Source organism: Chinchilla lanigera, unplaced genomic scaffold (assembly GCF_000276665.1).
Source record: "Chinchilla lanigera isolate Chin_1 unplaced genomic scaffold, ChiLan1.0 scaffold00025, whole genome shotgun sequence".
Classification (NCBI taxonomy): domain Eukaryota; kingdom Metazoa; phylum Chordata; class Mammalia; order Rodentia; family Chinchillidae; genus Chinchilla; species Chinchilla lanigera.
In genome coordinates, this window is record NW_004955426.1 from 23,540,282 (window position 1) to 23,556,450 (window position 16,169).

Sequence of the window (16,169 nt, forward strand, 5' to 3'; positions counted from 1 at the left end):
CAACAGCTAGGCTTATACCTAATAACAAAACAAATGTTCTGAAAATAAAACCTTGCATTTAAAATGTACAATTTCCTCCCTAATATAATTTAACACCTATTATGTGGTAAGTTTTAAGGTAGAGAGGAATATGAGTAAAAAAAATACAATGTATTTTTGTGTTTCAGAAACTGGATGATAACCCCTCAACCAGATATACATACAACCTAACGGAAATACAGAGGAGGGTGAGTAGCTCCATAGCATCCTGGCAATCACTTTTATCTTATCCTATAAAGCTATTCTTAGCTTTATAATCTAGGAGAATTTCCAAATTTTACTCAGTAAGGAAACAAACTTACAAATTTTATGGAAATACTAGCTCATTAAGTATTTATAAAGCCAACAATATTTACATCACTGTAAAAGAGCAAATTTCAGAGACACATTATATTACAATTAAATTAAATGTTTTGTGCTAGTATGTAAAAACTTTGTAATAAAATTTAGGTATTTATTTACAATAGTGGTTCTTAACCAGGGGCAATTCTGTTCCCCAGGGAACATCTGGCAATGCCTGGAAACACTTTTGCTTATCACAACTGTGGTGGGTAGTATGTGGGAAGATACCAGGGACATTGCTAAGTACCCTTTCATGCAAGGGCAACCTCCCCAAACAAATAATTATCTAGCCCAATATGTGAATACTACTGATATTGAAGAACAATGATTTATAGTAATAGCTTACTAACCTATAAATCAAGTTTATTACGCAGACTTGCCATTTTAGATAACTCAAAAACTGGAAAAGTACCAAAAAGTACAAAATAAAGTAAAACCACAGGTTGAAATAAATTATTACAGAGCATATTTCATGTGCCACACTCCATACCAAGATCTTGCCTCTAAAGGCAGTAATACTACCCAAGTAATGAAATCTTCCCCAAGATTGCCTTGCTGGTTAATCAAAGCTGGGTTGCAAGTCTCCATCTATCTGATCAAAAGCTCATGATTTCCCCATTACATCACTAAGCAGTTAAAATAATTTTTGTCAAATCTGCATTTTATTCATGGGACAGCTCCTCAGACTTCTGCTTAGCGCTTAGTCCCTCCTACTACAGACAAATTCTAATAAATTCAGCTATCTGGTTTTTAAAACAGAGGTGATTTAAAATAGTTAATTACAGGGCTTCTATAATGTCAAAGCCAGAAAAAATATGAAAATTTAAAGAAATACAAAAGAGACAAAGGGCCTTCATTACAGAAATTACTGCATACTCTTCACTGGTATCAGGCTAGGGATGTAACTCAATGGGAAAGCAGTTGTCTAGTATGCATACGATGATCCTGGAGTCAATTCTCAGCACTGTAAACAACATAGAATGGTACGACACAGAAAGAGAGAAAAAGAAGAAACTTGAGATACAAAAGAGGAAATCAGGGAATGAAGGAGAAAAGGGACTGGGAAGGATGAAGACAGGGGAGTGAGAAAATGAAGGGAGGGAGTAGTAAAAAAGAAAATAAAAATAATAGAGAGAAAGAAAGGAAGAGAAAGGGCAAAAGAGTTTGAGAATACAAATGAAGCACAAAAGCACAACCCTCGTGGAGAGAGTAACAGTGAAGAATTTTGGGAGAAATTCACAAAGACAGAAATAAGGGAATGGAAGAGAAAAGAAGGTAGAGAGGGAAACTGACCCTAACTCAAAAAGCCTGGGATTGAGATGGAAATAAATGAAGTATAGAGAAAAGAGAAAACAGAGGTTTCTAACAGATTCCTAGAAATGAAGATTTAAGCTATTCCCAAAATTTCCATATCTGCATTGTCCAATATGAGTGGTACCTTCTAGCCACAAGTGCTATAAACACTGAAATTGTGACTAGTCTGAATTGAAATATACTATAAATGTAAGCTATGTATTTGATTTCAAAGATTTAATATGAAAAAGTTAAATAATTCCTAAAAATGTTTTATGTTAATTATGTTAAATATTTTGGATATAACAGATTAGTGAAAAACATTAATTTCACAAATTTCCATTTACTTTTATAGTTCTTGCATTATATCACTATTAGACAGCACTGCTTTGGATTTTTAAGACTGTTTTAGAACTCATGCTCGTGCCAAAGTATGACCACAGAAATCATTAGCCGTTCATATAACCATCCTTATCTTTCAGAATGTTAATTGGTAAAACACGTGGAACTATGTATACAGGTATTAAAACCAGGCTATGACAGTAACCATGAGCTCTAACAGGATATAGACCCTTGCTAACCCTATTTTTAACATATAAAGCTAGGCAAGTAGTGAGGCATGAGTTGACTGAAGACTGGCAAAATAAAACTAGGTGATTTAATACAAGGGAATGAAACTAGAAGATGCATTTTGTGACCTTGGAACACAACATTGGTTCTTAAAGACTTGACATCTGACCACCACAATGAAAAAAGATACTTGAATATTTCCATTACATTCATAAAAATAAAAACACACAGACATATTTTTGAAAGCTTCCTCTCTAGCACGTATATAGTCAGTTTCCAAAAATTGCTCTTTAAAATATTACTTTATCCTCCCTCATATAAAATAATTTTCTTGTATAAAAATATTTTAAAATTTCACTAAGAAGAAATGAATGTATGCATACACAAATACACACACATTTGCCATCCTACTATAAGGGAAAAGAAAAAAAACCTTCAATCTATTTTGTATTTATTGCACAGTACTACATTGAAAAAAAAATTTTGTTATATAGTGACTATATTCCCTCCCCCCCAATTTTATAAAAGAAAGCTAATTCCAAGCCACAGTCCAATTGCTTAGCAAAAATTAAATATTTGAAAGTATTAAAACAAGTAGTGTTCAAACTTCAGTGTAGACACAAATTCACAGGAGGATCTTTATAACACTGTAGATTGTGATTTAGCATGTCTGGAGTGATACCCCAAATTATTTTGCAAATAAGTATTTTCAAGTAAGTACTGTCAAGTTCCAAGGTAATACCAATGCTGTTAGGTCATGCGTTACACTTTGAGTGGCATGGGGTTAAAACAAAGAATTACTCCTATATTAAAAAACAATTTATATTTAGTACTACAAAGGAGGAAAAGGACTATAGATTTTGATAAAGCAAGTCTGGAGTGGTACCCAAAATAGTATACTTTGAAATAAACTCCTAGGTGATATCAATGCTGCTAGATTATGGGTCATGCCTTAAGCAGCAAGGGAGGGGTTAAGACAGACAATTATTCCTATATTAAAAACAATTTATATTTAGCATTTTTAAAAAGGGAAATAACTTTATTTCAAAGGGTCCAGAGAGTTTTCTATTTTAGGGTATCACCTAAAACAACACATACTTTAGTGTTTGCCTGAGTTTGTACACCAGCACTGTAAGGTTTAAAAACATAGCAATCCATATGTCAAACTTGAAAATCTGTATCCCTACAATTTACCTTGGCTCTAATTCAAATATAGGTAATGAGAATACAGCATCAGGATGAGCACAAGGCAATACTAGTATTTCTATGGGAAATATGGTTAGGTGTATAAAATGTACCACATGTATTACTTATCTACAAACATACTGATATAAAGTTAGTAGGAAAAAACTAAAGAAATACATGTGTAAATACATTAATAAAAGACTGGATTATAAATTTGTCTGAACCCACCATATTTTTTCTCAACATAATATATTGTCTACAACAAGCATACTGGTCTAATATTCAAATGCATTTTAAAATTCAAAAATACATGACAGCCAGACATGATGAGATGCGCCTATAATCCCAGCAACTCACGAGGCTGAAATGGGAGGACCGCTTGAGCCCATGACTTTGAGACCAGCATGGGAAATAGAGACTCTGCTTCAAACAAACAAAAACAGAAAAACTAAAAACAAAAGAAAAACACACATGGGAAAAAAGAGAAAAAGACTAATAGTGAGTGAATATACAAAACTTTTTAAAATGATGATTAAGAAACTATTAAGTATGGTAAGGAACAAGAACTTTTAGATGATAACAGTTTAACTTACTTACCTTTGTAAAGTTATTCAGATGTCCTAGTTTTCTCATATTTGATACTCCTTGCAACTTGGCCACATTTTGGAGTATCTCTCTTAAATTATCAGAAGGTTCTAGAAGACAATTTAACATAACTTTAAGGATGCTTCTCTATTCAAACACATAAAACATACAGTAATAAATGTCACAATATTGGCCCTTGGTTTAAGTCTTACTCTCCACCCAAATCCATTCATTTAGCTGACTTCAAAGTTCACAGGGATGACATCCAATTGACCTTGCATTTCTACGGCACTCAAACCTATGATCTAATTCCGACTTGGAATTACTCAAACATAAAATCACAAATTTCAGCATCTCAACTTTCACTTCTTACTACTACTATGTATATTTAACAGGAATTAAATATACTATTCCTGTTTGAATTTTTTCTTGAACCAAAACACAGGATAAGATATATTAAATTTCTTGAACCAACACACAGGATAAGATATATTAGTTTTCCAGACATTGGTCATCATACAGTAAAGAACAATGATCCCGGAAAAATAGAAAACATCTATGTATGCACTACAATTACCAGCTAATTTCCTGAGGAGTGTCTCCAGGCCTTGGTTCTGGAAGGAAAAAACTTGGACAGAGCCAAGGAGTCCAGGAAGACCAAGGATTACTGGAGAGGAACAGCATCCAGAAAGAACTCTAGAGATCTAAAAAGGGAGTTCCTCAGGTATCCAGTGGACAACTATCCTTGCATATGTGTGAGGAAATTACCCAAGCCAGGAAAATCATCACTCAAAAGAATTAGAGGAAGAATACCACACAGCCACACAGGTCAAGGAATAGTAACCGTTCCTTAGAAGAAATATTGAAACACCCCAAAGGCACTAAGTGAGTATTCAGAAAAGACCTGACTCAGCAGCAAGGAGTCAATTAGATCTATAAAGTAATCATTTCTCTGATCCCACCTACAAATCTTAAAGTAAAATTTGAAAGACTCAAACTGTTTCCAAATAACTAATGGCCAGAGCTCAGCATTTTTAAGAATAGAAAAAACTACATACAAAGCATCTAACAAGGCAAATTTTACAATGTTTAGTATCCAGTGGAAAATTATGAAGCATGTAAAGAAGTGGAAAAACATGTTCTATAATGTACAAAACAATCAATCACTTAAAACTGACCCCTGAAGTGGCAGATATAGACTATGAAAACAGGACATTGTAATATTTTTTATAACTACAGTTCCATGTTCAAAAACTTAAGACAGATGAAAAACATAAAGGCACTCAAATTTCTGTAGCTAAAACCTAGAATATCTTACATGAAAAATATTTTGGATGGGAAAAACATAAAACTAGTGAACTGGAAGAAAAGACAATAAAACTAAAATATAACACAGAGGTACTTCAGGTAGTGTAACTTAAGTGAACCTGAAGTTTCCTAAGTAAAAAGATACACATGCAACAACTGAAGAAATAATGGACAAGAACTGTGTATCTGATGAAAACAAAAAGCTACTAAACCCAAGAAATTCAAAGATCTCTGAGCATAAGGAATGTGAAGAAAATGAAACCAAGAAACAAATTGTTCAAAACCGCTAAGAAAATCTTGAAAGTCGCCAGATTAAAAAGACAAATTACACAGGAGAGCAAAAACATGCAGATGACACACTCCTTGTCAGAAACAAGAAAGAGATAATAGAACAACACCTTTAAAGTAGTCAAAAGGAAAAAAAAGTTTTCAAAAACACAGAAAACATTCTAGATTCTACTACTATACAGAAATAGGCTACCAACCAGATAGGGGTCTGCTGATCCCTGGAATAGAATTTTTTTTTTTTTTTTTTTGAGACACAGTGTCACTTTTTAGGTCAGGGTGGCCTTGAATTTACTGGGTAGCCCAGCCAGTAGCTGGCCGTGGATTCTTCTGCCTCAGCCTATCAAGGGCTGGGATTATATACACCACCTTGACTGGCTTTATTTTTTTAATAATATATTCAGCATCTTCCTTGTTTTAAATAAAATGAAAGCACAAGCCTAAAACAAAACAAAACACAAAAAAGCCTTAATATGTTATTCATATTTGGGTTTAAGATCCATTACAATTTTCTTTGGATTTCATCCAAAGAAATAATCATTTTGAATTAGTATTTGCCTCACCAAACAAAACTGTGCTGTCTCCCTCTACATTTAGCTTACATCTGGCTACTTTATTCCATTCTGTTTATATGTGGAGTTGGCCATGACAAACAATTTGGTATCAAATTACTAAGCATACTACTTAGCTGTCTCTAATCTAATCATTTTGATGTTGATACCTACGGAGCTCATTCACTTCATTCTACAGCACCTCTTGTGATCTGTAGAAGATATATAGTTATATACATACATACAACTATTTGAAGAGGGGTGTAAGTGCTGGAGATTGAACCTTAAACCCAGGCTCACTGCACAAAGGAACATCCCTAGACCTTTTTTTGTTTTTTTTCTTATTTTGAGACACGGTCTCCCTAAGTCATTACATTGCCCAGGATGGGACAGAACTTGTGATCATCTGGTCTCAGTCTCCCAGAGTACTGGGTTACAGATATGCACCACCTTGTCCAGCTAATAGATATTTTTTAATGTGAGTGAAATTCCATTTAATTTTAAATGACTTTGCGCATGTGTCTTTTTAATTAGTGCCTTACAGAGTTATCTCAAAAGTGGAATGAAAGCCTATCATTGAGTGAGTTCAGATTCCATTAAAAATAATTTTAAGAAGCCATAAATAAATCACTTACTTCTGTTAGTATAAACTGTATCTATTTAGAAAGAATGAGGAAGAAAAATTATATGTATTAAATGATTTAATTATATAGAACCCATAGCAGTTTACAAAGTCAATGATCACTAAAGACAGTTGTGAAACTTAACTACTAGAAATACACAACCCAAACATTTTACATGTTTATCATTATATAAACACTTTACATCCATTTATCATTATACTGACAAGCACCAAATAAAAAATTTTACCAAAGTGACAATATGGTTATTCCGATTAAATGATCAGAGAGGACTAATATTTAAGATTAGTTTGAAAAGATTAATTCCTCACAAAGGCTTATAGCTTTGTACTGCTGATTTTCTAAAGGTAACACTAACTGCACACATTTAAAATACCTTGATACAAAAATAAAATCTTACATCTGAGTTCATTAATTGCCATAGTCAGACGCTGTTTTAGTTACTGAGAATACAGCAATGAATAAGACAGAACTCTCTTTAATGTACTTCACCTAGAAGCACATCACTGACAATGAATAACAATAAAAAGCCTATGCACTCAACTCTCAAACTGACAGTTGTTAATATTTCAACACCGAGACACAAGTGCTTGTCTAATGAATGTTATCGTTGCCAACTCAAATCAAAATGAATCAGCCTTCCTACTTCCTTTACCTCTTACCCTACTTTATTTCTGTAATTACTGTACCAAGAACCCCAAATTAGGGAAAGATTTCAGAACTGCTTCGTAACAGCTGCTAAAGGAACATGTTTCTTCTAAACATTATATTACTTCCCAGACCAATTTAAAATAATTAGAGTTAATTTACATTGAAATACTATCTAAAACTCCTGTACTACAATGTTGCTATAAGGAACTTTAACCAGAAACAAAATGAGAAATTTCTGGTTCCTTTTTTATTTGCTAGATACAAAAATCTGCAAACTTTCTGTAAAGGACTAGATTAAAAAGTATTTCAGGGGCCCAGGATATAGCTCAGCGGCATAAGCACCTGCCTGGCAAGTACAAGGTCCTGAGTTTGATTCCTAGTACCAAAATAAATAAATAAATAAATAAATAAATAAATAAATAGTATTTTAGAGAGGCTGTGGCAGGAAGATCAGCTGAACTCAGTCTGAGGCCAGCTTAGGCAACATAGTAAGACCCCATTGTAAAAAAAAATGTAAATATATATATATAATACATATATATATAAATAATTTTAGTTTGCAGGCCACAAAGTCTCTGTTGCTGCAACTCCTTGATTCTGCTGTGTAAGAAATCAAGTACAGAAAATAAATACATGAATAAAAGCAGCAAGGCCTACAGTCAATTCAGACTGCTAGGAAATACTATAGACTAGTTATCTTACAAACAATAGAAATTCATTTCCTACAGTTCTGAGACATGTAAGTCTAATTTATTTCGCACAGTTCTGGAAGATATAAGTCAGACTGGTCAAGTTCTGGTGAAAGCCTTAATCCAGTGGATGGCATGTGCTGTTTTTCTTTTAAGATAAAAGAAGTTAAGACATGAGGTTTTTTTCTCAACTAAAACCTCAGTATTCAGGTTTCACTGCAGAGTTGGCAATTTGTGATAAATAAGTGGGTTTTGGGTTGCAGTTTGGGCACTCATCTCTAAAGGTTAGCCAGCTCTGGTCCATGGTGCAGACTATCCATGTGTTAAATTCTCACTGCTTCCTAACTTGTGGGGAAAGGGGGTGAAAGAAATCTCTAGAGGCTCTTTCATAGAGATTAGAGATTGAAGAAGAATGCCACTCACAAGACTCATTCTCCTAATATCAACACTTAGGGGTTAAGGATTCCAACATATGAAGTTTGTAGGGACACAAGCGTTTTGTCCATTGCACTGTACTTATCAGCACAAGAGGTATAGTCTATTAACCCTTAGGTTAAAATAAATAGAAGCTACACCATAAAGTGGTAGGCACACTGAGATCTGGGAAATTTTGATATAGGGAGTAGGGAGAATTGATAGGAGGGTAACAAAAAGAAATTAAGGAGAGATTCACTTGGCTTTATTTGTTTCTACTGACACTTTATATTTCCAATTTAACTTCTCCAAAGCTGTTTACTGATAATGCAATATGAGAAGCATAAAGTACAAATGAGATGACCTATCAGGATCACATTCTCTGAAGCCTTTTACTTTAGAAACCTATGGCTGCATAAAGGAAAAAAGAAAAAACAAGCTTGTGTAGGAGCAACTGGCGAAGACAGCCAACCATTCAAATGTAAGGAAGCAAAATACAAAGGAACTACTAGAATTACAGGGTTCTTTTTCCTCTTATTGTGTAGCCTGTAAATCCTATGTGTGTCCCTGATGAATCTCTCTAGAAGGGATCCAATATCTGAAGTCAACCCTAAATATCCAGAGATTTACTAATACCTGGAATGGAAGATCTAACTGACTTAGCCATCTTTGATATGATTCCTGTCCTTGCATCCAGTAGCCGGTTGTGATACCATACATTTTGCTGTTTTCAAAAGAACTGTAAAAAATATAGTGTATTATTTTCACATACTAGTTATAATTAAGAAATAAAAACAAAATTCAAATTTTGAAGAGAAATTTAAAAAATGTCAAGAAATTTATTTTCTTGTCATAATGTGTGCTATGTTTTTTGGAAATGAACACAGTAATAAAGCTGGATAGGGATACAGTTTATATTCTCTAACCAGATCAAAATAATGCAATTCAAAGATTCTTAAAAGAGGGATAAAAAATGAAATTATTTTCAAAGAAGTTATTCCCATTTGTAAAAACTACTGATCATTTATTTTCATTCGTAACATTATATTTTCCAACTTTTCTAACTGAGCCTAAGATTTAAAATTATGAGTGTGACTTAGAAAAAAATTAATTTAGATAACATGGCTGTGACTACACTGGAATAACTGCACGTCCTTATTGCTTTTTTAAGTAAAAATGAGGGAAAGTAATTTAAAATAATTAAATATAATACATTATATATTTTATAGCATGTGCTACACATAAATAATTTTCTGAATGGCATGGATATACTAGTATGTATTATTACCACAAGTTATGTATTTTTATGTCAATTCTACAAGCGTCATAGAAAATATAAGTGTGAAATAAAATATTAAAAATTACTGTGATACTTAATTTCAGGTGTTAAATGGATTAAAGAATACCTAGAGAACTAGTAAAGCATTATTTTGGTGTGGATGTGAGGATATTTCCACGGGAGACTGACATGTGAATATGAAAAGACTAAGTGGAGAAGATCTGCCCCTCCTGTGGGCAGGAACCATATTTGGCTGGGCACCTAGATACAACAAAAACAGAGGAAGGTGAATTGGTCAGTTGTCTTTCTATCTGTCTGCCTGCCTTCCTGTCTGCCTCTTTCTCTCTCCCTCTCTCCCTTCCTCCTCCTTCCCTCCCTCACTTCCTCTGTGAACTGAGATACACTCTTCTCCTGCCTTAGGACCTCAGGATATTACAGGCACCAAAGTTAGACAGAAATTAATATACAGTCAGAGGGACTGGTCTATCAAAGAAAACCGCACAAAAATAAGGACATCAGAATTGTGCCTCAAGCCACATGTGAAAAAGGCCAGGACTCAAGATAAAGGTGCAATGGCCAGGCCTACAAGCCTCCCTAAGGGATAAGCAGTAATTTAAGATTATATTATAATTAGCACCACCTGCTCCAGTAAATGCAGCAAGGCATCAGTCACTCAGGTGGGTGACCAAAGCATCTGGCTCATCCTTTCCCCAAAATGCCTTGCTATGTGACTCCTTTCCCTACTAGATCAGTATTAGCTAAGTGGCTATACTTATAATCTTATAAGTAAATTGTAGTTTGACCACAATGTATCCACTCTGTGACTTTGCTATATAAATTACCTCTGACAAAAATAAATAAATAAATAAATAAATAAATAAATTACCTCTGACAAAAGGCCTCAGTGGTTCCTCTATTCTGCACTCCTCCCAGAAACCTAGGAGCTATTCTTCTCTCTTTAAAACCTGTCCAAACCTTTTTTTGGTTCATGATTTCATTCCTTGATGTTGTGGAACTTGGCACATTTGACATCTAACAGGTTGGAAGCTACATTTCTCCTGTACTAAGAACTTTGGGTTTTTCAGCTATTAAGTACATCAGTACTTCCCCCAACCACCATCCTTGCTGGGAGCTTTGTTACCTGCATTCCTTGGTGTACAGTGTAAATAGCCTGTTGTGGGGCTTCTCAACCTCCATAATCATGTGAGCCAATTCCCCTAAGAAGTCTCCTCTTATATATCTCTGTATATACGTCCTATTGGTTCTGCTTCTCTGAAGAACCCTGATACTAATACTTCACCACCCAGAAATAACATTTTTATCAATTTTTAAATCTTCTTCTAAACATTAAAATAGAAACCAGTCTTAACTAAAGTTAACTATAAGAGTAACTTATGTCCACAATTACAAATCTACTTTCTAAAACTCACATGCTGAAGTTCACGCCTAGTTCACGCCTCCTGCCCAGTATGCTTACCAAAAGTCACTTATATTTGTTTCTGTATCTACTTCTACCAGTTGTATTTCTTATTGAAATGGAATGAAATGAATCTAAGTTTTTAAAAAAGTTTATCCTCTCATATAAGTAAGATGAATCTTTGGCAACACTTGATAAAAATGAGCTGTTTATTTAAAAAAATTGCTACTGAATTAAGGCGAGAGAAGTGTCAAAGACTGGGTAGGGGAATCATTAAACACTGGAAGGACTCCACATACCTTGTTTCACAAATATCTTTAACAAATATCTTTACTTGGAATGAAAATTAAAAAATCCAAAGTGCCTGCCTGGCAAGTACAAGGTTGTGAGTTCAACTCCTGGCATCGGAAGAAAAACAAAACAAAACAAAACAAAAAGAATGTTACTTGGGCTGGGGATTTAGCTCAGTGGCAAAGCACCTGCCTGGCAAGCGCAAGGTCATGAGTTTGATTCCTGGTACTGGAAGACAAACAAAAAAACCAAAACAAAACGAAAATTAAAAAATCATCAATCACTGAATTCTGAAATATAGATGACAGATCATATGGGGCTCCAATTACAGTCCCACACTCAGAGTCTTACCATAAAACATTTAAAAATAAAGAAACACAGAAAAACAAATTTAACAATGTCAAATACAGTAACTGCCATAATGCTGTCATAAGTATATTCCTAAATATATTCCGCAACACCTCATGGTCACTTCCAAGACCCCTCAGTTCTTAATTCACTATAAAGCCTTTAATTATTCAACATTTAATTACTCAACATTTAACTTACTGAGCCTTTAATTTCTCAACATTCTTCTTGTGTAAATTTTCACTATTTTAAATGAGTTATCATATATACTAGGAGCATTATCTGTGTATACTGTTTAGCTCTGTAATTTCCAATGTTTTCATTCTAAAATGAGACTGTAAAAAACAACACAAGCATTAATAACATAAATCAAGATTCTATAAAGGGTTTTAAGTTCTATGTGGGCAAAATCAACATCTTACAACTGTATCCCTACAACTGCAGGATAGTCACTACTACATAATAGGTTTTCAAGAATTACTTTTCTATATTAAAGAATGAATTTGTTTTTCTTAAGAAAAAGTTGCTGCTGCTAAGAGCACTCAGGACAGGGAACTAACCAGTACTTGCTGAACACTGACTATAGGTCTGGCCATATAATAATTCTACTAAGTGTTGTTTATTACCCTTTCCAGTAGCCCTACAAAGTAAAGTAGCAAGACAAGAAGATAGACAAAAGAAACAACTACAAAAGAAGTATATGGTAGGAGGGTGATACATGAAAAACAGCACACAAGGTTTGCATGGACCAAAGCTTTAGTTGCTCCTATTATCTCTATTCCTCAAAAAGACACACAGAGCTTCATATATTCATGAGCACTTTCTAATTAAAATCATTAACACAATATTTTCTTGAAAGGCTGGAGGCTGACTAGAATCTTACACAAATCTCTAATTGTATCTCCATTTATCTTTTCTATTCATAACTGTTTTCAAACAATAATTACTGCAATTAATTATGAATCAAGCTTCTTCGTATTGGTCTTAAAGAATCAGAGAAAGGAAGAGACAGTTGCAAACTCTGAGTGATTATCTGTCTTTTAAGGTCTTTTCTCTCTGATGGGAAAATTTCTCCTTAAGAGTTATCTTTAACTTGGGGCTGGGGATTTAGCTCAGCGGCAAAGCGCCTGCCTGGCAAGCGCAAGGTCGTGGGTTCGGTTCCCGGTACCGGAGAAAAACCAAAAAAAAAAAAAAAAAAAAAAAGAGTTATCTTTAACTTTTTCCTCCTCCTGATCCCCCACATTCAAATGGCAAGAGGTGAGTTATTTACCCTTTTCCAAACTTTCCAACAATCCCTACTTCTTTTTATTCCACCAACTATCGTCACATTTCAGTTGTTCTTCAGCCTCATGCATAATTACAGCAAAGATAACAAAACAGATCCCTTATGTTTAGAGTATCTCCCCTTCTTCTAAACCAGTCTCCAAACCATACTGAAACTTTTTTTTTTTTTTCTTCAGTACTGGGAACCGAACTCAGGACCTTGCGCTTGCCAGGCAGGTGCTTAGCCACTGAGCTAAATCCCCAGCCCCTGAAACTGACTTTTAAAATGTAACTTTTAGTACCTTTAGAAAATTTCCTGAGAAATACACTGAGAAATTGGAAGTAGAAATAGAATTAAACAATATTTTCTGTAATTTGTCAGTACACATAAATGAATTCTACATAAGCATTAAAAAAGGTACGTTCAAGAATTTAACACTGTATTAAAATTAAACCACAAGGTATAATATAATAACTATTATTATTATATTACATGACTGATCAGACATAAATAACTAAAGGTCTATAGAAATTACTATGGTTGGAATTTGCAAACTCCAGAGGCAAAACCATTTCTTGCATTAGTAAAAACAGTGGGAATGCATCTCTTATCCTTATCCACAGGTCCAAACACTGAGCAAACAATGCTTCAAACTACGATTCTAACATACCTAAAATTCTAAGTTATTAATTTGCAAGAGTTGTATAATTTTATAAGAAAAGGATCCATCTCAAAGATAGCATACTAAAGAACCACCTGGTAGATTATGATAAAATACTTCTAATGCAGGGAAACTCAGGACTTGCCATGACAGCCAATTCCACAGTTATAGCAGTGCAACATTTTTTCTTATATTGATACCAAAACATGTCCCTTTGTAATTTTTATGTATTTATTCTGTTGTAACCTCCTGGAATGCAGATCATCTCTTCACATATGGAGAAAAACGTTTCAAGTGTGTATATTTTAAATATAATGGTGAAATGGACAAGAAAACATACCAATCTGTTACAACTACAAGTTTATCTGGATTGTAATGTTTCTAAATATTAAATTTATCATACTAAAAACTGGACTTTGTACCAGGTTCCACATATAAGGAGTCCTGAAATCACGACACTTTTCTAACACATAAAACACTGAACAGATTGAACAACAGCATTTCCTGGATTCACGAGCACCGAGGACAGAAGACAATCCACCCCCAACACACACACATCAAACATACAAGTGAATGCAGAGAATAACAGCTTACTGGAGCAAAAGACTCAGGAACAGAAACCACTGTGATGACCAGTGGTGCTGAAGCAGGGAACCTGAGCTGCAACTGGTAGACTGCTGGAGTTTCAAGTGTAGAATCTCAAAGTTAAAGATGCCAGGGAACCCAGGCATTGGGGCTGGCAGGGCTTACTTCTCAGTCTTCTCTTCAAGAATCTGATCAACTTCTAGCAAAAGGAGAAGAAAAGGAACCATTCGGAAAGAGGCCAAAGCAAGCTATTCTCTGTAGCAAGACCTGCCACCCTGCCTCAGGAGCAACTGTATGAACAGATCCAAATCTGCTGATATTTGAGTAAAGCATAACTGACCTGGGGGAAGGGAAATACCCAACTCTTACCAACTCCAGACTTCCATATGAGAAAAAGAAATCCAACTCTATTCGACTCTAGCTACCCTGACTTACCCAAGCAAAGGAGGGCAAATGTGTTCACAGTGCAGAGGCACATGCTCACTAGAGAGGAATGTGGAATGCTGCCTCTCCTACACCTTACTATCACATTACTGAAGGTCTGTCTGCAACAGTTTCTTTTATAGATATCATATATCATGTCTGGATATCAAAATATATACATTTGCCAGGCATGGCACATGCCTATAATCCCAACACTTGGGAGGCTGAGGCAGGAGAATCACTGCAAGTCCAAGGCCAACATGGGCTCAAGGACAGCCTGAACCATATAGTGAAACCTTGTCTCACAAATACACACACACACACACACACACACACACACACAATTATGTAATAAGGCACATTAAAAGGTTAAAAAAAAGTTTGAAAAAATAGTGCAAGTATCTGCACCAGATGTGGCAGGGATACTGGACTTACCAGAGTAGATCAGGAATGTAAAATAATGGTGATTAATATATGCCAGGGCAAATAGCACGTAAGAACAGAGAGACAATGTAGCAGGGATAGAAATTCTAAATATACACCAAAAAGAAATACTAGACACCAAAAATACTGTAAGAGTAATAAAGAATGTCTTTGATATTGTATTAGTAGACTGCACAGAAGTGAGGAAAAGAATCTGAGCTGGAGGATATAGCAACAGTAACCTCTAAAACTATAAACAAAGAGAATAAACACTGAAAAAAAGCAGAAAATCGAAAGCCTATTAAGACAACTACAAAAAGGGTTAAACATACATAATTAGAATACTAAGCAGAGAAGAAGGGAACAGAAGGAACATTTGAAACAATAATGCTAAGAATTTCCCCCAAATTAATGTCAGGTATCAAACTACAAATCCAGCTAAGATAATAGCAAGTAAAGTAAGTGCAAAACAATAACAAAAAACAAACTAAAAACCCACAGACTTCAGGAAATCAACAATAAAGTGAAAAAAAAAATTCTGAAAAGTCACAGGGAGTGCTTGCTTCAGAAGCACATATACTGAAAAGTCACAGGGAAAAACAAAGAATAAAATGTACCTACAGAGGAACAAAGGTAAGAATTATATCTGACTTCTACTCAAAAGGCATATAAATAAAAAGAGAATGTAGTGAAATATTTAAAGTGTTAAAAGAGAAAAACCAGTAATTCTCGTTTTAATTATAGAAAAACTATAATTCTGTATTACATGAAAGTATCCTTCAACAGTAAAAGAAATTAAGATAGTTTCAGATAAACAAAAACTGAGCAAATTTGTTTCCAGTAGAACTGTACCGCACATGTTAAAAGATCATTGAAGAAAGTACAGGGGCTGGGGATTTAGCTCAGCGGCAAAGCACCTGCCTGG

At 34.5% G+C, this 16,169-nt stretch overlaps 1 protein-coding gene across 9 annotated transcripts in view; it reads right to left on the reverse strand.

Annotated features, from left to right (window-relative positions):
* Rictor (RPTOR independent companion of MTOR, complex 2) overlaps positions 1-16,169 on the reverse strand; it is a 114,476-nt gene that overhangs the window by 72,170 nt on the left and 26,137 nt on the right. For 7 of the 9 annotated variants that reach the window (XM_013514949.1, XM_005386232.2, XM_013514945.1 and 4 more), the window contains one exon: positions 4,027-4,124. In XM_013514949.1, the coding sequence (XP_013370403.1) occupies positions 4,027-4,124 (98 nt within the window). Of the gene's footprint in view, positions 1-4,026; positions 4,125-5,807; positions 6,007-9,189; positions 9,293-16,169 lie in introns of those variants that run through there. The other 2 variants (XM_013514943.1, XM_013514948.1) reach the window with 2 other exon arrangements.